At 45.5% G+C, this 25,253-nt stretch overlaps 1 protein-coding gene across 3 annotated transcripts in view; it reads left to right on the forward strand.

The window, feature by feature from the left end:
- The first annotated feature begins 7 nt into the window (after positions 1-7).
- Positions 8-25,253, forward strand: part of etnk1 (ethanolamine kinase 1) — a 103,185-nt gene continuing 77,939 nt past the window's right edge. Inside the window, exons 1-3 of one of the 3 annotated variants that reach the window (XM_072471807.1) lie at positions 8-220; positions 15,619-15,878; positions 16,551-16,691. In XM_072471807.1, coding sequence (XP_072327908.1) covers positions 74-220; positions 15,619-15,878; positions 16,551-16,691 — 548 coding nt within the window. In that variant the 5' untranslated portion in view covers positions 8-73. The remainder of the gene's footprint in view (positions 221-15,618; positions 15,879-16,550; positions 16,692-25,253) is intronic. The other 2 variants (XM_072471806.1, XM_072471805.1) reach the window with 2 other exon arrangements.

Genomic DNA, 25,253 nt, shown 5'->3' on the forward strand with positions numbered 1-25,253 from the left:
TGCCGGCCACCGCGCACGCGCGGCTCTTGGAAGCTTCCAGCAGCCGGGCGTCGAGCAGGCCTGTGGCGTCTCTATGGCCAGTTACATCCACGTCCCCTTTGCGGTGCCAGCCGTCCCCAGCCTGCACATCACCGTCGATCAGCAGGACGTGGAAGCCGGCTCCAGGCGCCTCATAAAAGAAATGAGGCCGCACTGGGACCCGGCTCAAGTTAAACTGAAGGTACATTTGTGGTGAGGGCTGGGGGCGTGTCTGCGCCGGCGGTCTCTCCAATATGTAGAATGTATTATGGCGCAGGGGTGGACCTCCTGGATGATGGTGATCTGAGGCTTCATCTTTTTTTCTCCCCCTTCTAAAATTCAATATATAACTGCGTCGTCGACATCCTGTAGGTGCGAGGCTGTGGTTTTGTGGAGGTCGGGGTTGGGACATTAGGGAGGGGAGGGGAGGGTGGATGGATTCGCACACCCAGGTTTGAATCTCAGGATCTGACAACTGAAATATAAACAATGGTGATGGAAGGTCATCGACCTAAAAAGTGTTAACCCTTTTACTTCACCCACAGCTGCTGCCTTACCCATTGGAGTATTTCCACTTTCCCCCCCCCCCCCCCCCCTTCCAAAAGCAGTATTTTGCTTTGCTGTATCTTACCAGAGCATTGAATAACCCTAACGAGGGCTAATGCCTGAAGAAGTGTCTGAGAGCCCTAATCAGGGCTCTTCTGATTAAGGAGCTACGCTCTGAAAGCTGGTGATTCCAAATAAACCTGTTGGACTTTAACCTGGTTTTGTAGGACTTCTTACAAAGTCTACTGTGCCCACCCCAGTCCAACGCCGTTCCACATCATCAGCCCTAATGAAAGCACAGATGGCACCTGTTAAGATTTGTAACATTCCTGCATTTTTCTCCTGTATTTTTCATGAACCATAACATTTCATAGTCAGAGTTGTACAGTGCAGAAAAGGCCCACCAAGTCTGCACTGACAATAACTAGCTGTAATCTCTTGCTAATCTCCAGTTACTAGCATTTGCCCCATATCCTATGGGTGACATGGTTAGCACTGTTGCTTCACAGCTCCAGGATACCAGGTTCGATTACCACTTGAGTCACTGTGCGGAGTCTGCACGTTCTCCCTGTGTCTGCGCGGATTTCCTCCGGGTGCTCTGGTTTCGTCCCACAAGACCCGAAAAACAAAAGACATGCTTGTTCGGTGAATTGGACATTCTGAATTCTCCCTCTGTACCCAAACAAGTGCCGGAGTGTGGCGACTAGGGGATTTTCACAGTAACTTCATTGCAGTGTTAATGTAAACCGACTTGTGATAATAATAATAAGACTATGATGTTTCAAGTGCTCATCTAAGTGTTTTTTTAAAGGTTGTGTGGTTTCCAGCCTCCACTTCCTTCCCAGGCAACGCATTCCAGATTCTCACCACCCTCTGAGTGAAAATCTTTTTCTTGAATCCCCTGCTCCTCGCCCTAAAACTATGACCCCTTGTGATTGACCCCTCAATCAAGGGGAACAACTGCTTCCTGTTTAGCCTGCCCAAACCCCTCAATCTTATACACCTCAATCATGACCTCACTCAGCCTGCTCTAAAGCTCTGCTGTGACAAAAAACTCTGATCTCTGGGTAAGAGTTCTCCAAGGCGGCCTTCAGGACGCGCGACAACGCAAAATCACCGAGCAGAAACTTATAGTCAAGTTCCGCACACATGAGTATAGCCTCAACCGGGACCTTGGATTCATGTCGCATTACATTCATCCCCCACCATCTGGCCTGGGCGTGCGGAATCCTACCAACTGTCCTGCCGTGAGACAATTCACACCTCTTTAACTTGGGGTTACCCCTCTCTGGATCTGTAAAGACTTAATTACCTGCAAATGCTCGCATTTCAAGCATTAGTCTTGCATCTTTGACTTTGTCTATATATATATATATATATATATATGTTTCTGGAACATACCTCTTCACTGTGAATTTTCAATCAGCTTTAAACAGGCTTCTACTTGTATGCACTTGCAGCTGGAGCTTGTTAATTAGTTAATTGGATTAGGCCAGTTTTCAGAGGCTAGATTCACAGTATAAAAGTGATCCCCTACAGTGCAGACTTTGTTTGCACTGAGTGCTGAATTTGGTGCATTTGAGTGCTATAGTAAGAGTTTGGTGACCGAGGGAGTGCTGAATTTGGTGCATTTGAGTGCTATAGTAAGAGTTTGGTGACCGAGGGAGTGCTGAATTTGGTGCATTTGAGTGCTATAGTAAGAGTTTGGTGACCGAGGGAGTGCTGAATTTGGTGCATTTGAGTGCTATAGTAAGAGTTTGGTGACCGAGGGAGTTAGGTGAGGAGGGAGTAAGGTGCTCCTTTCATTTTGTTTCCGACATTTCCGCAAAGAGTGAGAAGAGAGCCAGGAGTTTACAGAAAGTGTAGCTGACTGGGAGCAGAGTTGGAGGGCGGAGATCTAGTTAGTCCACAGGGCAGCTATATACTGTCAGGTAAGAAGGGATGGAGGCTAGGCCAGTTGCATGCTCCTCCTGTAGGATGTGGGTGGTGAGGGATACCACCGGTGTCCCCGCTGACTATACCTGCGGGAAGTGCACCCAACTTCAGCTCCTCAAAGACCGTGTTAGGGAACTGGAGCTGAAGCTGGATGAACCTCGGATCATCCGGGAGGCAGAGGGGGTGATTGAGAAGAGTTACAAGGAGGTAACCACACCCAAGGTACAGGACAAGAATAGCTGGGTTACAGTCAGGGGGAAAAAAACAAACAGGCAGACAGTGCAGGGATCCCTCGTGGCCGTTCCCCTTCAAAACAAGTATACCGTTTTGGATGCTGTTGGGGGGGATGACCTACCGGGAGAAGGCCCTAGCGGCCAGGTCTCTGGCACTGAGTCTGGCTCTGGGGCTCAGAAGGGAAGTGGGGAGAATAGAAAAGCAATAGTTGTAGGAGATTCAATGGTTAGGGGAATAGATAGGAGATTCTGTGGTCGCGAGCGAGACTCCCGGAAGGTATGTTGCCTCCCGGGTGCCAGGGCCAGGGATGTCTCGGATCGTGTCTTCAGGATCCTTAAGGGGGAGGGTAAGCAGCCAGAAGTCGTGGTGCACATTGGTACCAACGACATAGGTAGGAAAAGGGGTGTGGAGGTAATAAACAAGTTTAGGGAGTTAGGCTGGTAGTTAAAAGCCAGGACAGACAGAGTTGTCATATCTGGTTTGTTGCCGGTGCCACGTGATAGCGAGGCTAGGAATAGGGAGAGAGTGCAGCTGAACACATGGCTGCAGGAATGGTGTAGGAGGGAGGGCTTCAGGTATTTGGATAATTGGAGCGCATTCTGGGGAAGGTGGGACCTGTACAAGCAGGACGGGTTGCATCTGAACCAGAGGGGCACCAATATCCTGGGAGGGAGGTTTTCTAGTACTCTTCGGGAGGGTTTAAACTAATTTGGCAGGGGAATGGGAACTGGATTTGTAGTCCAGCAACTAAGGTAGCCGATATTCAGGATGCCAAAGCGTGTAGTGAGGCAGTGGGGAAGTGAACACTGACAAAGGAGAGTACTTACAGGCACGGAGATGGGTTGAAGTGTGTATACTTCAACGCAAGAAGCATCAGGAATAAGGTGGGTGAACTTAAGGCATGGATCGGTACTTGGGACTACGATGTGGTGGCCATCACGGAAACTTGGATAGAAGAGCAGCAGAAATGGTTGTTGGAGGTCCCTGGTTATAGATGTTTCAATAAGATTAGGGAGGGTGGTAAAAGAGGTGGGGGGGTGGCATTATTAATTAGAGATAGTATAACAGCTGCAGAAAGGCAGTTCGAGGAGTATCACCCTATTGAGGTAGTATGGGTTGAAGTCAGAAATAGGAAAGGAGCAGTCACCTTGTTAGGAGTTTTCTATAGGCCCCCCAATAGTAGCAGAGATGTAGAGGAACAGATTGGGAAACAGATTTTGGAAAGGTGCAGAAGTCATAGGGTAGTCGTCATGGGCGACTTTAACTTCCCAAATATTGAGTGGAAACTCTTTAGATCAAATAGTTTGGATGGGGTGGTGTTTGTGCAGTGTGTCCAGGAAGCTTTTCTAACATAGTATGTAGATTGTCCGACCAGAGGAGGGGCAATATTGGATTTAGTACTGGGTAATGAACCAGGGCAAGTGATAGATTTGTTAGTGGGGGAGCATTTTGGAGATAGTGACCACAATTCTGTGACTTTCACTTTAGTAATGGAGAGGGATAGGTACGTGCAACAGGGCAAGGTTTACAATTGGGGGAAGGGTAAATACGATTTTGTCAGACAAGAATTGAAGTGCATAAGTTGGGAACATAGGCTGTCAGGGAAGGACACAAGTGAAATGTGGAACTTGTTCAAGGAACAGGTGCTACGTGTCCTTTATATGTATGTCCCTGTCAGGCAGGGAAGAGATGGTCGAGTGAGGGAACCATGGTTGACGAGAGAGGTTGAATGTCTTGTTAAGAGGAAAAAGGAGACTTATGTAAGGCTGAGGAAACAAGGTTCAGACAGGGCACTGGAGGGATACAAGATAGCCAGGAGGGAACTGAAGAAAGGGATTAGGAGAGCTAAGAGAGGGCATGAACAATCTTTGGCGGGTAGGATCAAGGAAAACCCCAAGGCCTTTTCCACATATGTGAGAAATATGAGAATGACTACAGCGAGGGTAGGTCCGATCAAGGACAGTAGTGGGAGATTGTGTATTGAGTCTGAAGAAATAGGAGAGGTCTTGAACGAGTACTTTTCTTCTGTATTTACAAATGAGAGGGGCGATATTGTTGGAGAGGACAGTGTGAAACAGATTGGTAAGCTCGAGGAAATACTTGTTAGGAAGGAAGATGTGTTGGGCATTTTGAAAAACTTGAGGACAGACAAGTCCCCCGGGCCTGACGGGATATATCCAAGGATTCTATGGGAAGCAAGAGATGAAATTGCAGAGCCGTTGGCAATGATCTTTTCGTCCTCACTGTCAACAGGGGTGGTACCAGGGGATTGGAGAGTGGCGAATGTCGTGCCCCTGTTCAAAAAAGGAACTAGGGATAACCCTGGGAATTACAGGCCAGTTAGTCTTACTTCGGTGGTAGGCAAAGTAATGGAAAGGGTACTGAAGGATAGGATTTCTGAGCATCTGGAAAGACACTGCTTGATTAGGGATAGTCAGCACGGATTTGTGAGGGGTAGGTCTTGCCTTACAAGTCTCATTGAATTCTTTGAGGAGGTGACCAAGCATGTGGATGAAGGTAAAGCAGTGGATGTAGTGTACATGGATTTTAGTAAGGCATTTGATAAGGTTCCCCATGGTAGGCTTATGCAGAAAGTAAGGAGGCATGGGATAGTGGGAAATTTGGCCAGTTGGATAACGAACTAGCTAACCGATAGAAGTCAGAGAGTGGTGGTGGATGGTAAATATTCAGCCTGGATCCCAGTTACCAGTGGCGTACCGCAGGGATCAGTTCTGGGTCCTCTGCTGTTTGTGATTTTCATTAATGACTTGGATGAGGGAGTTGAAGGGTGGGTCAGTAAATTTGCAGACGATACGAAGATTGGTGGAGTTGTGGATAGTGAGGAGGGCTGTTGTCGGCTGCAAAGAGACATAGATAGGATGCAGAGCTGGGCTGAGAAGTGGCAGATGGAGTTTAACCCTGAAAAGTGTGAGGTGGTCCATTTTGGAAGGACAAATTTGAATGTGGAATACAGGGTTAACGGTAGAGTTCTTGGCAATGTGGAGGAGCAGAGAGATCTTGGGGTCTATGTTCATACATCTTTGAAAGTTGCCACTCAAGTGGATAGAGCTGTGAAGAAGGCCTATGGTGTGCTCGCGTTCATTAACAGAGGGGTTGAATTTAAGAGCCGTGAGGTGATGATGCAGCTGTACAAAACTTTGGTAAGGCCACATTTGGAGTACTGTGTACAGTTCTGGTCGCCTCATTTTAGGAAGGATGTGAAAGCTTTGGAAAAGGTGCAAAGAAGATTTACCAGGATGTTGCCTGGAATGGAGAGTAGGTCTTACGAGGAAAGGTTAAGGGTGCTAGGCCTTTTCTCATTGGAACGGAGAAGGATGAGGGGTGACTTGGTAGAGGTTGATAAGATAATCAGGGGAATAGATAGAATAGACAGTCAGAGACTTTTTCCCCGGGTGGAACAAACCATTACAAGGGGACATAAATTTAAGGTGAAAGGTGGAAGATATAGGAGGGATATCAGAGGTAGGTTCTTTACCCAGAGAGTAGTGGGGGCATGGAATGCACTGCCTGTGGAAGTAGTTGAGTCGGAAACATTAGGGACCTTCAAGCAGCTATTGGATAGGTACATGGATTACGGTAAAATGATATAGTGTAGATTTATTTGTTCTTAAGGGCAGCACGGTAGCATTGTGGATAGCACAATGCTTCACAGCTCCAGGGTCCCAGGTTCGATTCAGGCTTGGGTCACTGTCTGTGCAGAGTCTGCACGTCCTCCCCGTGTCTGCGTGGGTTTCCTCCGGGTGCTCCGGTTTCCTCCCACAGTCCAAAGATGTGCAGGTTAGGTGAATTGGCCAATGATAAATTGCCCTTAATGTCCAAAATTGCCCTTGGTGTTGGGTGGAGGTGTTGAGTTTGGGTAGGGTGCTCTTTCCAGGAGCCGGTGCAGACTCAGGGGGCCGAATGGCCTCCTTCTGCACTGTAAACTCAATGATAATCTATGATTAATCTAGGACAAAGGTTCGGCACAACATCGTGGGCCGAAGGGCCTGTTCTGTGCTGTATTTTCTATGTTCTATGTTCATTCACCTGAGGAGGGAGCAGTGCTCCGAAAGCTCGTGATATGAAGCAAAACTGTTGTACTTTAACCAGGTGTTGTAAGACTTCTACTGTGCTCACCCCAGTCCAACGCCGGCATCTCCACATTGTGAAAAAAACAATCCAAGCCTATCCAGTCTCCCCAGCTCAGATGCTCCATCCCAGGCAACACACTGGTGAATCTCCACCATGCCTTCAGTGAGGTGACCAGCATTACACACTACTCCAGCTATGGCCTAAGCACCGTTTTGTACAGCCCCATCATAACCTTGTTGCTCTTATATTTTCTGCCACGACTGATGAAGGCAAGTGTCCCATATGCTTTAACTACCCTTTTCATGTTCTCCCCGTGTGTTCCGGTTTCCTCCCACAGTCCAAAGATGTGCCGGTTAGCTGGATTGGCCATGCTAAATTGCCCTTAGTGTTCAAAAAGGTTAGGTGGGGTTACTGAGTTACGGGGATAGGGTGGAAAAGTGGGCATAGTGCTCTTTTCAAGGGCCAGTGCAGGCTAGATGGGCTGAATGGTCCCCTTCTGCACTGTAAATTGTATGGTCCCCTCCCCCTGCCAAACTAGTTTAAACTCCTCCCCAAAGCACTAACGCACCTACCTACCTGCAAGTATGTTTGTCCCAGTGTGGTTCAGAGGTGGACCATCCTTCTTGTACTTGTCCCATCTTTCCCAGAAACGGTCCCAGTGACCCTAGAATCTAAAACCTTCCCTCTGGCACCAACTTTGGAGTCACCCGTTCATCTGCCCTATTTTTATACTCGCTAGCATGTGGTAGCAATCCAGAGGTCCTGCTTTTTAATCTACTACCTAACTCCCTGAATTCTTGATGCAAGACCTCATCCTGCCTATATCTTTGGTTAACAACATGAATCATGGCATCTGACTTTTCACCCTCTCCCTTTAGGATGCCCTGCAGCCAATCAGTTACATCCCTGGCCCTGGTACCAGTGAGGCAGTACACCATGCTGAATTCACATCTTTGGCCGAAGAAACCCCATACTAATGAATTTCCCTATGACCATTGCTCTTTCTTTCTTTCTTCCTCCCCCTCCTCCTTGCTCTCTTCTCTCTCTGTCTCTCTCTTCTCCAACCCCCCCCCCCCCCGGGTACAGTCAAGCCGCTTGTGGTACCAGAAGCTTGACTCTGACTGCACTCCTCTGAGGTTGCTATGCCCTCAACTGCTTCCAAAATGGAATACCGATTTGCAGGGGACTCCTGCACGACCCACCTATTCTTCCTGGACTGCCTAGTGGTCACCCATTTCCTTTTTTCTTCTTGTCACTTGAGCTATGGCGTGACCACCTCTCTAAACATACTATCCATGTAACACTCAGCTGCGTGGATGCACCACAGTGTCTCCAGCCCGCTGCTCAAGCCATGAAACTCAGAGCTCAAGCTTCTGCAGCTGGGAGCACCTCCCACACATCATCTTGGACACTGATAGGGTCCAAGATTCCCCACATGTGACAGGCCACATATTTCACTTGGTTGTCCCCACTTAACATGTCTTTAAAAAAAATTACGCATTAGACTAGAACACATCGAGAAGTAATACTTCTCCCAACAAATAAATAATACATTTTTTTTGCTTCAGCTATTTGGACACAATTTCTGATGAATTACTCACCAACCAATCAGCTTCTGCGTTCCTGTGACATCACTCTTGGATTTTTATTTCAATCTCAGCTGCCGCCTGAACAGTGGTTGCAGGCTCGGTGCTCTCCGTTGCCCCTGAGGGCCCCAAGCCTCACGCTCCCTTTGTCCTCCGTTCCCAATAGAAGGTGAGTGAGGGCCCTTTCCTCCATTCCCTGTAGGGTCCCTCAGTGGTCCGGTGCTGTCTGCTGCCCATAGATGAGTGAGGGCCCCAAGCCTCACGCTCCCTTTATCCTCTGCCTCCAGTAGAGTGTCCCTCGCTGGTCCAGTGCTCTGTTGCCCGAAGATGAGTGTTGTCTGTTGTTGTCGTCTTCCGCGGTGCTGTAGTCTGTGTCCCGCTCTGCTTACCACTGATTTTACTAACATTCCTATCTACCCTATTGTTGCTATGGAATTTCAAGCACAACTTCCTGTCTCTGAACTATTACTGCTGGATCCCCCTACAGTCGAGGCTTGGCATCTTTTTGTGCTGACTTTTGGCAATATGATCTGCAGGCATGGTCGTAAGCTTCCCATTCACCGTGACAAAATCCAGCTCCATCTTTCCACCACCGTTTATTTTTCCACTGCCTGTGTATCAGCCTATCAAATAGGCAGCAATTTTCTTCAATTAATTTTATGTACAATTGACATTGATTTATCTCCTGTGGCTTGCTGTCCAGTTTTTATTTATGTCTCGGTGGACTGACTTGGGGCATTGTGATGTTAAAGACAGTACCGTTGCTAACTTTAGGTTGGTTCAATTTGCTCTGTTTTATAACCTTTGCTCTAGAGTCGCCAGGCATCTTTATGATACCGCCATGAGGTTCAAGTACTGATCAATAACTCAACACACCAATTAGTAAGATTCAAATCAAAACACATTTATTATACACAGTCAATTGTTACTCATGCATAAATTCTACTTAACAAACTATCTCTATCACTAACAGGCCTATACTTAGCTTTGGACTGGCCCACCAGGTCAGGGGAACAAATGGCCTTTCGTTCGGGTTCTGAAACTGCAGGATTCAAAAGCTGGTATGGACTGGTAGCTAGGAGCGCCTATCTCGTAGCGTGCGTTGACTGGAGACCTACTTGGTTGATGCGGCAGCTTGGGCAGTTCACTTTCAAGGGTTGATTCGCTGCTGAGTGACCCTGCCAAGAAGGACGATTTGAACTTGGGGACTCTATTTTATAGTCCCCAGGGGCTTCCCGCCCCTTTGGGCGCACCCCGTACCTGGTTCCAAGTGATTGGACTACGTTCCGATCACTTGGATCGATTTCTCCAGTACTGGAGTCGTTCCCTGATCGCTGGGCAGTCCCTCGGTGTCCGTTGGCCTTCCTTTGTCTTGGCTCCTGCCGGCGCCGAGGAGTCTGGCTTGGCCTTATTCGCCTTAAATGTTTTGATTGTTCCCGGGGATCGCTCATTAGTATGCAGATGGCTGTGAGTTTCAGTGCTGTCTTGGCTTTTGCAAGTTCTAATACACAGCATTTCTGCACTTGCTAGTTTTTGCCTGTGTTGGCTGAATTTCCCTTTAGTCTTTGTGGTTCTCCATTTTAAGTCGGGAAGTGGCCAACCCAGGTGGCTACAGTACCTAAATACAGTTTGTATATGGTGAATATTAACTGGAGCTTTGATGCACTCTGAGGCTGAACTGTGCCATATCCTGTCCAGGCTGACCAAGGGGGTTTCTTGGTGTTTCTGATAACTGCTTCCCTGTGAACTGCAGTAACATGTCAATGGACTAATGTATAATAATTATTGCATTCCATTGAAACAAGCCAGAGAATCATCTGCAAATCCTCGCTGGTCCGACTGCTTGTCCGACTTGCAATACCAGATGTGCAGAAGTTTCCTCCAACTAAATATTGGGAAGACTGAAGCAACTGCCTTTGGACCACACCACAAACTCTGTTCCCCAGCAGCTGGTGTCTTTCCATGGCAAGTCTTTGAGGCTGAATCAGACTGTTTGCAGCCGTAAAACTTTCCGACCACACATCTGCACCTTCATCAATGCTATTCCCAGTTCTTTCATATTACCCACCGTTGCTCATTTAACCCTTAACCATCGCTTTGTTGCCTCCAGACTTGCTTGTTTCATTACACACCTGGCCAGTCTTTCGAAACTTGATCACCCAGATTCTGCTGTTCCTGTTTTTTTTTTAATGGGCTGTGGGCATTGCTGAAAATGCCAGTATTTGTTGCCCAACCCTAATTGCCCATGAACTGAGTGGATTGCCACACCATTTCAGGGGGCAGTTAAGAGTCAACCACATTGCATCAAGTCTTGGTCACACAACAGTTCTGTCCTGCATTGGCTCTCGGTTAAGCAACATTTCAATTTTTAAAATGTCATTTTTATTTTATAATACCTCTGGAACCTTGCCCCTCCTTACCTCTAACCTTCTCAACCCCTACAAGCCTCCTTGTTAACTGTGCTCCTCCAGTTCTAGCCTAGAGTATCCTGATCCCCCTCCCACTCCCTTTGCCCCTTGAAGATGCTCCTTAAAACCTAACTTTTTGGCCAAGCTTCTGTCATTTGATATATCTGTGGCCCTATATAATCAAATTCTGTTTGACCCTTTGTAAAGTGACTTAGAATTCTTTTTACCATCTGAAAGGTACTATATACAAGTTATTATAGCTGAGTGGAGAGGAACTAACAGGACTAAGAAGAATCATTGTCTAGTATCTCAGTTGCAGAATTGTTGGTTGTGGTCTGTCCTACTCCAGCAGAGGATATCCACCATGGACCTTTAACGAAACAGAGAATGGTGTAAAAACTCAGCAGGTCTGGCAGTATCTGTAGGGAAAGAAAATAGAGGTAATGTTTCAAGTCTGTTTGACTCTTTAGATCTTTAACATCTGGACAGACTTTTTAAACAAGCGGATCTTGGTTGACAAATCCATTTGATATGGTCTAACTGAGTGCCCTGTTACGAACCTGTTGGGATGGGGTTGTTTAGGCAAACCATGTAAGAACAGAATATTTGAGCCATTGTTTTATTATATTTGGATTTTCACTACAAACTGTCCAGTAATTTGTATTCTTGGGAGTGGATTGTAGTTGCTAAAAATCAGCTGCTGCAGGAGTACCACTTTTGTTTCCTTAATATCCATTCCAATGTCACTTTTTAAAATTACTGATTGTAATCAGTTATCAATCAAGTGCAATTTAAAAAAAATATATATTTTTATTGAATATTTAGAATATATAATACAAAAATACAAATCAAATACATAACCCCCATAAATCACCCCACCCCCCTAGCTTTTGATGGTGACCAGTTCCTTGAAATATATGACATATGACTGCCATCCTGTGTAAAACCTCCCAATCAAACCTCTCGATGTGTATTCAATTTTCTCAAAGTACAAAAATGCCATGAGATTCCCCCAGCCCCTGCCGAGGCACTGGGTGGAGAAGATGACCTCTACTCAAACAGAGGCTGCCTGCGAGCAATCAGCGATATCTGTCCCCGCACCAGCCTGCAGCTCCAGCAGGTCAGACACCCTGAAAATGGCCTTTAGAGGACCAGGCTCCAATTTCCTTTGTAAGATCGCCAACATGGTGCTAAAGAAGGAACCCCAAAAGTTTGCTCGCTTAGGACACGCCAAGAATATATGTACATGATTTGCTACGCCCCTCCCACTACTCACACCTATCTTTTTTTTTTTTAAGTACCCAATATTTTTTTTCCCAATTAAGGGGCAATTTAGCACGGCCAATCCATCTAACCTGCACATTTTTGGGTTGTGGTGATGAAACCCACGCAGACATGGGGAGAATGTGCAAACTCCACACGGACAGTGACCCAGGGACAGGATTCGAACCCGGATCCTCAGCGCCGTAGTCCCAGTGCTAACCACTACGCCGCGTGCCGCCCTTCACACCTATCTTCTACCCCCTCAATCCTCAACTCATCCTAACCCTTGTGAAATGTGCCCGATGCACCACGTTCAGTTGTAAGAGCCCGAGCATTGCACACAAGTGGCATTCACCCTCAGCCGGGCTTCAAACCATACTTCCTCCTCCACTCTCCTCCTCCTACTTGGCCTTAATCCCCTCCGACGTCGTTGTGTCCACTGCTAGAACCCTCCCATAAATTCCGGAAGTACCCCCCTCTTCTGCCCCCGCCAACGATAGCACCCGCTCCACCAAAGACGAAGGCGGCAACACTGGGAAGGTCGGAAAAATCTTCCTGGAAAAATTCTGAACCTGCAAGTGTTGGGCAGCACGGTAGCACAGTGGTCAGTACAATTGCTTCACAGCTCCAGGGTCCCAGGTTCGATTCCCGGCATGGGTCACTGTCTGTGCAGAGCCTATACGTTCTCCCCATGTCTGCGTGTGTTTCCTCCGGGTGCTCCGGTTTCCTCCCACAGTCCAAAGATGTGCAGGTTAGGTGGATTGGCCATGCTAAATTGCTCTTGAGTGTCCAAAACTTTGAGGTGGGGTTACTGGGTAAGGGTGGGAGTGTGGACTATGTGGGGTGCTCTTTCCAAGGGCCAGTGCAGACTTGATGGGCCGAATGGCCTTCTGCCCTGTAGATTCTATGAACCACCCTGACCACACTAACCCGTACTTCTCCGCTAACTCCTCCAGACTTGCAAACCGCCCCTCCAGGAATAAATCCCCCATTACTGTCTCCCCCTTCTTCTCCCAACCTCTAATGCTGGCATCCAATCTAGCCGGTTCAAACATGTGATTGTCCCTAATTGCAGTAACGAGTGACCCCCCCCCACCTTAAAATGCTGCCGTAATTGCCTATTATTTTTAATGTGGCCACCACCACCGGATTCCCTGAAAACCATCTGTGAGCAAACGGCAGCGGAGTTGTCAGTAATGCCCGCAGCCATGTCCCCTTACACGACCTAGCCTCCATCTTCACCCATACTGCTTCCTGATCCCTGCACCAACCCAACACCACCTCCCTGTTTGCTGCCCAGTAATAGTACATCCGGTTCAGCAGCACCAAACCCCCAGACTGCCAGTCGCTCTGTCGGACCCTTTGGTAGAAACACTGGCAGGCATTGGAATAATAACAAAAACCATGGCAAAGTATTCATCTTCACTGATTGCACTCGCCCAGCAAGAGACAGGGAGATTGTTCCACCTCTGCAAATCCACCTTAACCTTACTTGCTAAGCTCGTAAAATTTAACTTCCGTAGTGCCTCCACCCCCCAATCCCGAGGCACATAAACCTTAATTATCTAAAATGAGAACTCGTCAAACAAAACGGCAGTCCCCCAAGTTAACTCTGTTCCTCAGCGGAGTAACCGGAAAACATTTCTTTTCCAATTTCAATTTGTGCCCAGAGAAAGCCCCAAACGTCCTTAACAACCCCATTATGTCCCCCATTGTGGGAACCCCCCCCACCCCACATTATCCTCCTCCATTTATCTGAATTTCTCAATCTGATGGCCAATGGCTCAATCGCCTATGCAAATAGGAGGGGGTTGGGGGGGGGGGGAGGGGGGAAACAAAGAGCACCCATGCCTCATTCCTCTATACAACCGAAAATAACCTGAGCTAACATTATTCGTCCGAACACAGGCCCTTGGTTCTTTATACAACAGTTTGACCCATGGCACATACTTGCGCCCTATCCCGAACCACACCAGCACGGCAACAAGTACCCCCACTCTACCCTATCAAAAGCCTTCTTTGCATCTAGCGCCACTATCACCTCTTGTCCCCCCCACCTCTGCCTGAAGAGGATCACATTCGGTAGGTGCCACACATTGGAAGATAATCGGCTACCATTCACAAACCCCGTTTTGTCCTCTATGACCACCTGCGGGAGACACCCCTGCAACCTGAATACCAGCATCTTTGCCAGAACCTTTACATCTATACTTAAAAAGCACAATTGGCTGGTATGACTCTTGTCCTTTTTCAACAAAAGTGAAATGGCTGTCTGACTCATCGTCTCTTGAGTGTGAGCCCCCCACCCCATAAAATCTACCGGAAACCCATCTGGCCCTGGGGCCTTCCCTGACTGCATACTCCCTAATGCCGTCCTAACCTCCTCCACCCAATGGCTCCTCCAACTCTTATCGATCTTCCTCCTCCATCCTGGAACACTCCAACCCTCCAAAAACTCCCACCATGTCCGAATCATCTTCCCGACAGCTCTGAACTGGACAACCTCTTAAAACGTTTCAAACACTCTGTTCACCTGCACTGGCACCAGCCGCCGCCTCCCTCCCGCCCCCATGAACCTGGATGATTACCCAGGAAGCAGCCTGCTTCCACAACTGGCTCACCGGCAGGCGGCTTCTCTTCTCCCTGTGCTCATAAACTGCCCCCTTTGCCCGTCTCAACTGCTGCACTGCCTCATTCGTGTACACCAGATCATATTGTGTATGGAGCAGCTTCCTACTAGCCAAAAGCTCTGGATTAGGATCTTCCAAATACTTCCCCACCATCTCCAATATCTCATTCTACAACCTCTCACGTTCCTCTCTTGTTTTCCTATCCACCCGCACCTGATATGCAATTGCTTTGCCTCTCACCACTGCCTTCAGAGCCTGCCATACTACCGAGGGCGAAACATCCCCATTCTCCCTATATGTACTCATCCGTAAAATGCAATTTATGTTTTTTGATTTCTGGGCTGCACAGTGGCAGAGTGGTTTGCGCTGCTGCCTATGGCGATGAGGACCCACGTTCGATTCCCGCTCTGGGTCACAGTCTGTGTGGAGTTTGCACATTCTCCCTGTGTCTGCGTGGGATTCACCCCCACAACCAAAGATGTGCAGGTTAGGTGGCTTGGTGACGCTAAATTGCCCATTAATTGGGAAACAAAAATTGGGTAATGTAAATTTATTAAACATTTTTTTTTCTGATTTCTTGATTTGGATAAATGCCTGGTTTCTTTCCAAGTATTTCAGATTTAAAATTTAAAAATCTGTATTGTGTGCTCAGAGGTTGGAAATAATTTTTAGCATTTGTCAACCGTTCAATATGAACAACAGTAATTACTGGAGAAATTTCAAGATCTGGTAGCTCCACAGAATAGTGCATGCTTGATTGTATTTGTCGTCACTTTTAATGGGTAATACTAGAATATGATCAGAATGGAGAATATTAGCAGAACAGTAGCTCATGTTGTGCAATGAGTTATTTACCCAGTTGAAAATATTTTTTTCTTGTCATAAATCTTTATTTTGATTCAACAGGTATTCACAGAGGGTATTACAAACAAACTTGTTGCATGTTCTGTTGATGATTCACTCGACGATGTTGTTTTGGTGAGGGTATATGGTAACAAGACGGAGTTATTTGTTGATCGTGAAAATGAGCTGAAGAGTTTTCATGTGCTGCATGTTCATGGCTGTGCACCGCGACTATATTGCACCTTTGAGAATGGATTCTGCTATAAATTTATAGAAGGCAGTGCATTGGATCCAGAACACGTGAGGAACCCCTCCATTTTCAGGTACGCATATTGCTTAATTTTTATAAATACCTGAAAAAAATAAAGAAAATAAATATGATTAATTTTGCTATTTCACTGTGTTTATGATGTAACCCCAGGTTACTGTGGAGTTTGCACAGTCTCCCCGTGTCTGTGTGGGTCTCACCATCACAACCCAAAAAGATGTGCAGGGAAGGTGAATTGGCCATGCTAAAGTGCCCCTTCATTGGGGGAAGAAAGAATTGGGTATTCTAAATTTAAAAAAAAAAAAAGAACAACAATCTACTGATTAAATAATCTGCAATTTTATTTTGGATTTGACGTTGATTTAAAACTTCTTGTAAAAGTCTCCTAGTGACTCGGTTACAGAAGTTAAAGTTTAACAAGATGTGTATCCAATGCAGAGATGACTAGATACATTGCAGTATTCTGATTCTTTAATGATGTGGAAATTTAACTTTTTAAATGATAACAATTCATTCTGGTCTTCGAAGTTCCTTTCTGTCTTTGTCAAATTAAACGAGAAGAGACTGAAGGGCTTTTTATATTTTGAAAATAGCACTGACTTGGAAGTGATTTCTAAAGAATGTTAACGGTAGTAAGTGAATGCATTTTTAGGTTGCAAAATAGTGCAATGTTAGTTTTTGGTTTAATTTGGTTCCATTTAAAATGTCATTGTTTACTGTGTCTCAGGCTTATAGGCAGACAGCTCGCAAAGATTCATTCAATTCATGCTCATAATGGTTGGATTCCCAAGCCAAATCTTTGGTTGAAGCTCGAAAAATATTTCACTCTTCTTCCCAAAGAATTTGAAGATGAATGCTTGCATGCAAGGTACAATTTATTCAATAAACTCAAATTCTGTTTTGTAATCTGTATTACAGTAACATCAATTTTGTAATTTGCTTCCATAGATGTCTATGAGCAAAATGTAACTATGTGGCAAATGAGATAGTGTTCATCAGTGCTATATCTGATTTTTGCAAACAACTCTGATGGCTGGGCTTCTCCAATTCTAGTGCCTTGTGTATCCCTGATTTCCATCACATTATCCAGGTCCCAAGCTCTGGAATTCCCTCCGTAAACCTCAGTATCTCTCCTCCTCAAAAGCTTTTCTAAACTCTTTAAGTGCCTTATATGTCAAATTTTGGCTGATGATACTCCTGTGAAGTGCTCTGGGGCATTTTTTACTATGTTAAAGGTGCTATATAAAGACAAGTTGTTGCACACTGGGTCTGTACAATAGGTGAAAATCACCAAACCAGCAAATCATATTTACAGGCTGAAACTATAATTTAAATTTTCTAACAGACAAAATACAAAATTACAAAGGTACAAAAAATATAAAATCCGAGTTCTGATACTTCACTGCTGTACAAAAACATTTGGAATACTGAGTCCTTTCTTAAACTTTTTAATGTAAGTATACACCTGTGATCAGATGACATCTGGTTACTAGGTCAAACGAGTTAATCTGCATTCTTGCGGACAGGAATTAACTATTCTCGTGAAGAAATATTGTTTCCATTTGATGTGCTTTCGTCTTTGATGGGACATAGGTGTCTCTGGCCAACATTTGTTGCCCATCCCAAATTGCTCCTGAACCGAGTGGCTTGCTCGGACTTTTTGAGGGCAGTTAAGAGTCAACCACATTGCTGCTCTGAAGAAGACTCATGCGGACTTGAGACATTAACTGTGTTTCTCTCTCTGCAGATGCTGACAGACCTGAGCTTTTCCAGCATTTTCTGTTTTTATTTCACATTATAGTGGATCTGGATTCACATGTAGGTCAGACCAGGTAATGACAGCAGATTTCATTCTCTAAAGGACATTAGTGAACCAGATGTTTTTTTTATGACAATTCTTGATGGTTTCATGGTCTCGTTACTGAGACAAGCTTTTCAATTCAAGATTGTATTTATGGAACTTAAATCCCACCAGTTGCTGTGGTGAGATTTGAATTGATGTCCCCAGTCTATTAGCTTGGGCCTCTGAATTACTGGCTCGGTGACATTACAGCTTTGCCATCATCTCCCTTAGTTAACCGAAATTAATTCATACTTATTCACATTTCCTAGCAAAAGTGTGTTGAGGATGAAACTACAATCCTTGATGCATCATAGAAAATTGTGTAGCAATTGCAGTTTGTGGTGTTGAAAGTGTTTGTGATATGGTAACTGCTTTGACTATTAAAATTCTACATAACTACAGATATCTGTTCTGAATGTAGAAGCTCTTGTGAAAGAATGATACAAAAGCAAAATAGTGCAGATGCTGGAAATCTGAAATATAGAAACAAAATACTGAATAAACTCTGGTCTGGAGGTGCAAGCGAATATTGCTTGACTTGAAATGAGAATTTGGGCCCTTGAACAGTGAGGAAGGAGGAGGTGAAGGGACAGGTATTGCACCTTCTGCAATTACGTGGTGGCACAGTGATTAGCACTGCTGCCTCATAATGCCAGGGTCCTGGGTTCATTTCTGGCCTCGGGTGACTCTGTGTGGAGTTTGCACTTTCTCCTCGTGTCTGCATGGGTTTCCTCCCACAATCCAAAAATGTGTAGGTTAGGCAGATTGGTAATTCTAAATATCCCCATAGTGTCCAAAACGCTGGGTGGGTTTACTGGGTAACGGGACAGGATGTGAGCCTCGGTAATGTGCTCTTTTCAGAGGGTTGGTGCAGAGTCGATGGATTGAATGACCTCCTGCACTGTAGGGATTCTATAATTCTATGATAAAACGGAAGGTGCCATGGGAAGGGAATGAGTCGTTGGGGGCGATGGAAGTGTAGATTAGGGTGTAAAGGAGGGAGTGGTCCCTACAGAATGCTGACGCTGATGGGATTGGGGGGTGGGAAGGAATGTGTTTTGTGGTGGCATCATGCTTGAGTTGGCGGAAATGGTAGAGGACGATTCTTTGAATACAGAGGCTGGTGGGTGGGAAGTAAGGACAAGGGCATGGTTCTGGTAGGTATGGGAAGGGGTGAGGGCAGAGTTGTTGGAAATGGGTCGAACCCGGTTGAGTGCCCTGTCAACTACAGCTAAGGTGGGGAGTGAGAGCCTCTGATAAGGAAAAAGGCAGACCTGCCAGAAGTGCCATTTTGGAAGGTGGCATCATCAAAACCGATGCGATGGAGGTGGAGAAACTGGGATGGAGCCCTTATCAGGAAGCAGGGTGTGTTGTGCTGTAGTCAAGGTAGCTGGGGGAGTTGGTGGGCTTGTAATGAATATTGATGGTCAGTCTATTACCGGAATTGGAAACCAAGATCAAGGAACGGAAGAGAGATTTTTTAAAATCCAAAATATTTTATGTTCCAATGCAAAATGCCTCTCCCCCACTGGGCCATTTGTTACTTGTCCTTGAATTTTGCTTTCTCTCAGCATTGACCTTCGTTCTCCCATTAATACATTCTGCTATCTTATCTTCATGCCATCATCAGCACCTTTAGCTCTTCATGCTGCCATTAATGTTTCCTCTGTCTCATGCTCTACACATTTTTGCAATCAATCCTTGTTCCCACTTTATCACTCACCTTCTATTCTGCTCCACCTCTTCGACAGCATATAATCCATTGCATTTCTCCCCCTCTTTAGCGCTAAAGCGTCATTCGGACTTGAAAGTGAACTGTTTCTCTTCACAAACGCTGCCAGACCATTAAGTTATACTTAGCATATGATAAGGTTACACAAAGAAGACTATTTAAACTCAAAACCATAGGGATTCAGGATAACCATGGGAATGGATAAGAAATGGGATCAAGGTTAGAAAGCAAAACATGCTTGTTTGGGAATTACCTCAAGGCGGTGGATGGTGCTGAGTTATGCTTAATAGCACGATCTTGACCCATTGCAATTTTTGCAAATTTCCATTGGTTAACATTGCATTCAAAATCTCCTTGCAAAGTAGTCAACTTTGCATCTGCTAAGGCCAGTGGAATTGGCAAAAATTCAAATTATGAATTAGGACGAATGGCAGCTGAAATTCCAAGCAGCCAAGGGCAAAGTATTGCACACCGAAAACAAAATTAGACAACTTGGGCAGAGTTTCTGTTAGTTTGTGCTAATTTAATTGGCACAGTTAAGGTGAAAGCAGATGGTTGAATCAGTGTAAATGATCAGGAATTTTAAGGATAAGTTACCAGGCATAAGTTCAGCTTCTGCAAACTTTATCACTGGTTTAAACATCCTTTCACTTGAAGTCAAAGATGGCTCTATCCCAAATTGAGCTAATGAGGATTGGTGAGTTTCCACTATTTTCAGTTGTTCAAGGAAGCTCTTTGCATTGAGCTCACTTGTTTTTTTTAAAATTTAGAGTACCCAATTATTTTTTCCAATTAAGGGGCAATTTAGCGTGGCCAATCCACCTAACCTGCACATCTTTGGGTTGTGGGGGTGAAACCCACGCAAACACGGGGAGAATGTGCAAACCCCACATGGACAGTGACCAGGGCCGGGATATTAACCCGGGTCCTCAGCGCCGTAGGCAGCAATGCTAACCACTGTGCCATGTGCCGCCCCTGGAGCTCGCCTCTTAACGTGCAGGTGGTTTTGTATTTGCATATTAAAATGTTTATTTAACTGAGTATAACAATGAAACCAGCAATAAGTTCAAAAATAATTGTTTTGAGGTAAGGGTAGTTTTCAGTGACTTAAAATCAGGTTACTCTCAGGTGGAGGAGAAGACACAGATATTTTGTTGTTAAACCCATTTTCAGTAGTTTTTAAAATACAGTAACAAGTGATCACTCTAGATCAATAAATATTTTTAATTCAATCAAGGTGAACATTTTTAATTCAAGGAATAAAACCAAAACTATAACTTTTGACTGCTTTGGTTCATGGAAGATTCTGGGCTAAATTCTGGGTAAATGGCTGCGAGATAGCCCACAATCTTCTACCAATGTTGGGGGAGGAACAGTTACCTGCCCCCAAGCAGCAGATAGCCAATTGATCCCCTTAATTGGCCCTGAGGTACCATGCAAACGCGGACTGGAATTTTCCATTTGGGCGGGCTCCCCACTGAGATTGAATCCCAGTTGACGAATGAAAGCGGCCTCCCGGCAGCAGGCTGCACAAAATTGATGACCGGCAGTGAAATAACTGAGGGAAGAAGCTGGAAGAAACCCACGAGTCTTAGACTTCAGCAACAACTTGCAGATATATAGTACTTTTTAATGCAATAAAACATCCTAAGGCACTTCACAAAAGGATTATAATACAAAATATGATGGCATGTGAGTAATGGGATTTTGTGCAAGTAGGGCAAGGGCACCAGAGTTTTCAATGACCTCAAAGTTATGGAGGAAAAATGTGGGAGGCCGACCTGAAGTACATTAAAATAGTCCAGTCAAGAGGTGACAAAGGAATGATTGAAGGTTTCAATGGCAGAATAGGTGTTGTGGGGCAGAATCTGTAGGCAGCCTTCTGCCAGTGCAGATTTGTTGTTGAAAACTCATCTCTCGGTCAAATACAACACCCAAGTTGCAAAACAGTTTGATTCTGCCTCGGACAGAGAGAGGGATAAAGTTAGTGGTACGGGAATAGTGGGGAATTGTGGTGGGTCCAAAGACGATGGCTTCAGTCTTTCCATTTTCAATTGAAGGACATTTCTGCTCTTCCAGTATAAGATGACAGATGAGCAGCCTGACAATTTGGAGGTGGTCATTGGGTGTTATCAGCATATGTGGAAACTGACATCTTGATGTTACTGAGGGCTGACATGCAGATGTGAAATAGGAGGGGTCAAGGAAAGCACCATTGGTAGCTGTGGAAATGGAAAGAAGAGACTTTGGTAATTGTTTTGCTGCCATTAGATAAGAATGGAACCAGGTAAGTTCAACACCGCACAGCTGGACAACAGCGGAAAGACATTAGAGGGATGATGGTCAACTGAGTCAAAAGGCTTGGCGCAGTGGTTAGCACTGCTGCCTCACAGCATCGAGGTCCCAGGTTCGATCCCGGTCCTGGGTCATTGTCCATGTGGAGTTTGCACATTCTCCCTGTGTTAGAACATAGAACATTACAGCGCAGTACAGGCCCTTCGGCCCTCAATGTTGCGCTGACCTGTGAAACCACTCTGAAGCCCATCTACACTATTCCCTTATCGCCATATGTCTATCCAATGACCATTTGAATGCCCTTAGTGTTGGCGAGTCCACTACTGTTGCAGGCAGGACATGCCACACCCTTTCTACTCTCTGAGTAAAGAACCTACCTCTGACATCTGTCCTATATCTATCTCCCCTCAATTTAAAGTTATGTCCCCTCATAGGGGTGTTTGCGAGGGTTTCACCCCCACAACCCAAAGATGTGCAGGGTAGGTGGATTGGCCACACTAAATTGCCCCTTAATTGGAAAAAATGAATTGGGTACACTAAATTTGTTTTAAAAACTGAGTCAAAGGCTGCAGATTGGTTGAGATGGGCAAAAGGGATGGTTTGTCTTTGTTACAGCCAATAGGATGTCATTTATGACCATGATAACTGTTTTGATACTGGAGCGGAAACCTGATACGATGATTGAAAGATGGACGTGAATTTAGGAGGAACTTCGACTAAAGATGCCCAATGCAGAACAGCAACAGAATGAAGTACAAAGCCCAAACGGAATTTGAGTTAGGAAGCTACAATCAAACTATATGTTGTTCTGGTTAGACTACCTTGAATGATCCATGTCTGATGATCAAGACACAGGGAGACATGAGTGCCCTAGAGACAACATAAACAAGACATAACAAAACTTGGGATTTTCAGCTTGAAAAGGAAGAATTTAAAGGCCAATCTGCTAAAGCTGTATAATATAAGTTTTTTTTTTAAAGTATGTGTATTGAAGTTTTACATAAAATAACAATCAACCAACAAAAGCCCAACAGTACAAATCAAACAATTACACGCAAATCTAAGACAAAAACACATAATTAAACTTAAAGTAAAGTCACCACAGTCCCAGATGACCATAGGCAACTTTCCACTTTGAGGGGGAGAACTGACTAGTGGTGATTTAACCGTGGGCAGCACGATAGCATTGTGGTTAGCACAATTGCTTCACAGCTCCAGGGTCCCAGGTTCGATACCAGCTTGGGTCACTGTCTGTGCGGAGTCTGCACATCCTCCCCGTGTGTGGGTGGGTTTCCTCCGGGTGCTCCGGTTTCCTCCCACAGTCCAAAGATGTGCAGGTTAGGTGGATTGGCCATGATAAATTGCCCTTAGTGTCCAAAATTGCCCTTAGTGTTGGGTGAGGTTAGTGGGTTATGGGGATAGGGTGGAGGTGTTGACCTTAGGTACGGTGCTCTTTCCAAGAGCCGGTGCAGACTCGATGGGCCGAATGGCCTCCTTCTGCACTGTAAATTCTATGATAATCTATGAAACCGGAGGATCACCAAACCTCAGGTGAAGGGCAAGGTTGAAAAGGCGGGCCTTCATGAATAACATCAGCCGGTATTGGAATTGAACCTGCATTGCTCTGCATGACAAACCAGCTGTCCAGTCAACTGAGGTAAACCAACCCCCCATTAAACTTAAACACTAATTAGATCCTTAAAAAAGGAAATAAATGGTTGCCATCCCAGGTAATCCTTCACCACTGACTCCCTGATGGTGTTTTTAATTTTCTTTAAGTATAGGAAATCATTAAATCGCCCAACCAGGCAGAAGCACTGGGTGAAATGGGAGATCTCCAACCAAGCAATATTCGCCTTCAGGCTATCGGTGATGCAAAGGCGACAATGTCTGTCCCTCACCCAGAGTGAAATGCTGGTGAACCTGAAACCCCAAATATGGCTAACAAAGGACATGGATTTAAATCCACCCGGAGTATCGCCAATATAGTGCTAAAAAGGAAGCCCAGAAGCTGGCAAGTTTGGGGGCAGGACCAAAACATATGCAAATGGTTACTGGAGCAAGCGAACAGCGATCATATCTGTCCTCCGCATTTGGAAAAAACCCACTCCTCCTTGCCTTGGTCAGGTGCATTCTGTGTAACCTTGAACTGAATTAGCTCAACCGGGCACATGAGGACGTGGAGTTGATCCTGTAAAGGGCCTCCCTCCAAGCCTCACCAGTAAGTAGAGACCCAGCTCGCTCCCATCTTGCCCTCACCCTGTTTAGTGGGGGTGGGGGGGGGGGGGGGGGGGGGGGATTCGACCAGACAATATGGCCATAAAGTTCCGGAATAGACCCCTTCCAGGCCGAGCCAAGGATAAAATCCTCTTCAGCAAGAAGGAAGGTGGAGCCAAAGGAAAGGAAAGGAAAACCGTACAAGAAAAATCACAAACCTGAAAATATGAAAGAGCATCGAGTTGGATGGCTGAAATTTGTTCGCCAGCTCTCTAAAACTGGCAAACCTCTCCTCTACGAATAGGTACCTAAATCCTCAAGTCCCTTTGCTTTCCAAGATTTAACTGATGGGTCCAAACCAGAAGGTAAGAGAAGGTGATTGTTACAAATAGGAACCAATGAAGAAAGGGAAAGGAGATTAAAGTGCTGTTGAAACTGTTTCCAAATCCTAAGAGAGGAGACCACCACCGGGTTTGAGGTAAATCTAGCGGCAGAAAAAGGCAAGGGCAGTAATATTGGCATGGAGATTACAAATAGTACACCAACGAGCCTCCATTAGTCCCCAAATAGAATCAGGGTCACTAATCCACACCAAAATATTTTGCATGTTAGCAGCCCATGAATTATATAACCAGCGGATCCAAGGGGCAAATTTATGGGCGCATCCAAATCTCCTGAGAATCTCAAATAAACATTCACATTTCATCCTACCAAATGCTTTTGTCCGCCTGTCCCTATGGAGTAGAACGCTGCAAATTCTGGGATTGTTACTTGCCCAAATAAAAGCAGAAATCAATTTCTTAACCTTAATAAAAAAGAATTTGGGCAGAAAAATGGGGAGACATTAGAAAAAAATAGAAACCTAGGAAGTACATTAATTTTAATTGTTTGGATCCTACCTGCCAGAGACAGCAGGTTGTTCCACCTCGTGTTCAGGTTCAGGGGTGGGGGAAACAATGACATTTAAAAGGTGACATATATTGGCCGATAGCTGTCGGCCTTTCGCAAAGCCTGTTTGATCCTCCAAACTTTACTTGGGAGGTAAGGCCAGAGTGCCAGAGCCTTAGCAAGCAACTTAACATCCGCATTTAAAACCCGAGATGGATGATTATGAACTGCACTTGGTCGGATCCTTGTCCCTCTTAAGGAGCAAGGAAGTGAGGGTCGGAGGCAATGAACCCCACGACAGGGAGTTCTTAAACATATCCAGTAACAAGGGTACGAGCTGCTCCGAGAACTTCTTTTAAAAGCCAACTAGGCCCAGAGCTTTGCCGGACTGCTTCAGCCCAATACATTTTAATATCTGGTCAGGGCATAACGGGGAGCCCAACTTGTCGTCCTCG

The sequence above is a fragment of the Scyliorhinus torazame genome, chromosome 13 (assembly GCF_047496885.1).
Source record: "Scyliorhinus torazame isolate Kashiwa2021f chromosome 13, sScyTor2.1, whole genome shotgun sequence".
NCBI classification, from domain to species: Eukaryota; Metazoa; Chordata; class Chondrichthyes; order Carcharhiniformes; family Scyliorhinidae; genus Scyliorhinus; species Scyliorhinus torazame.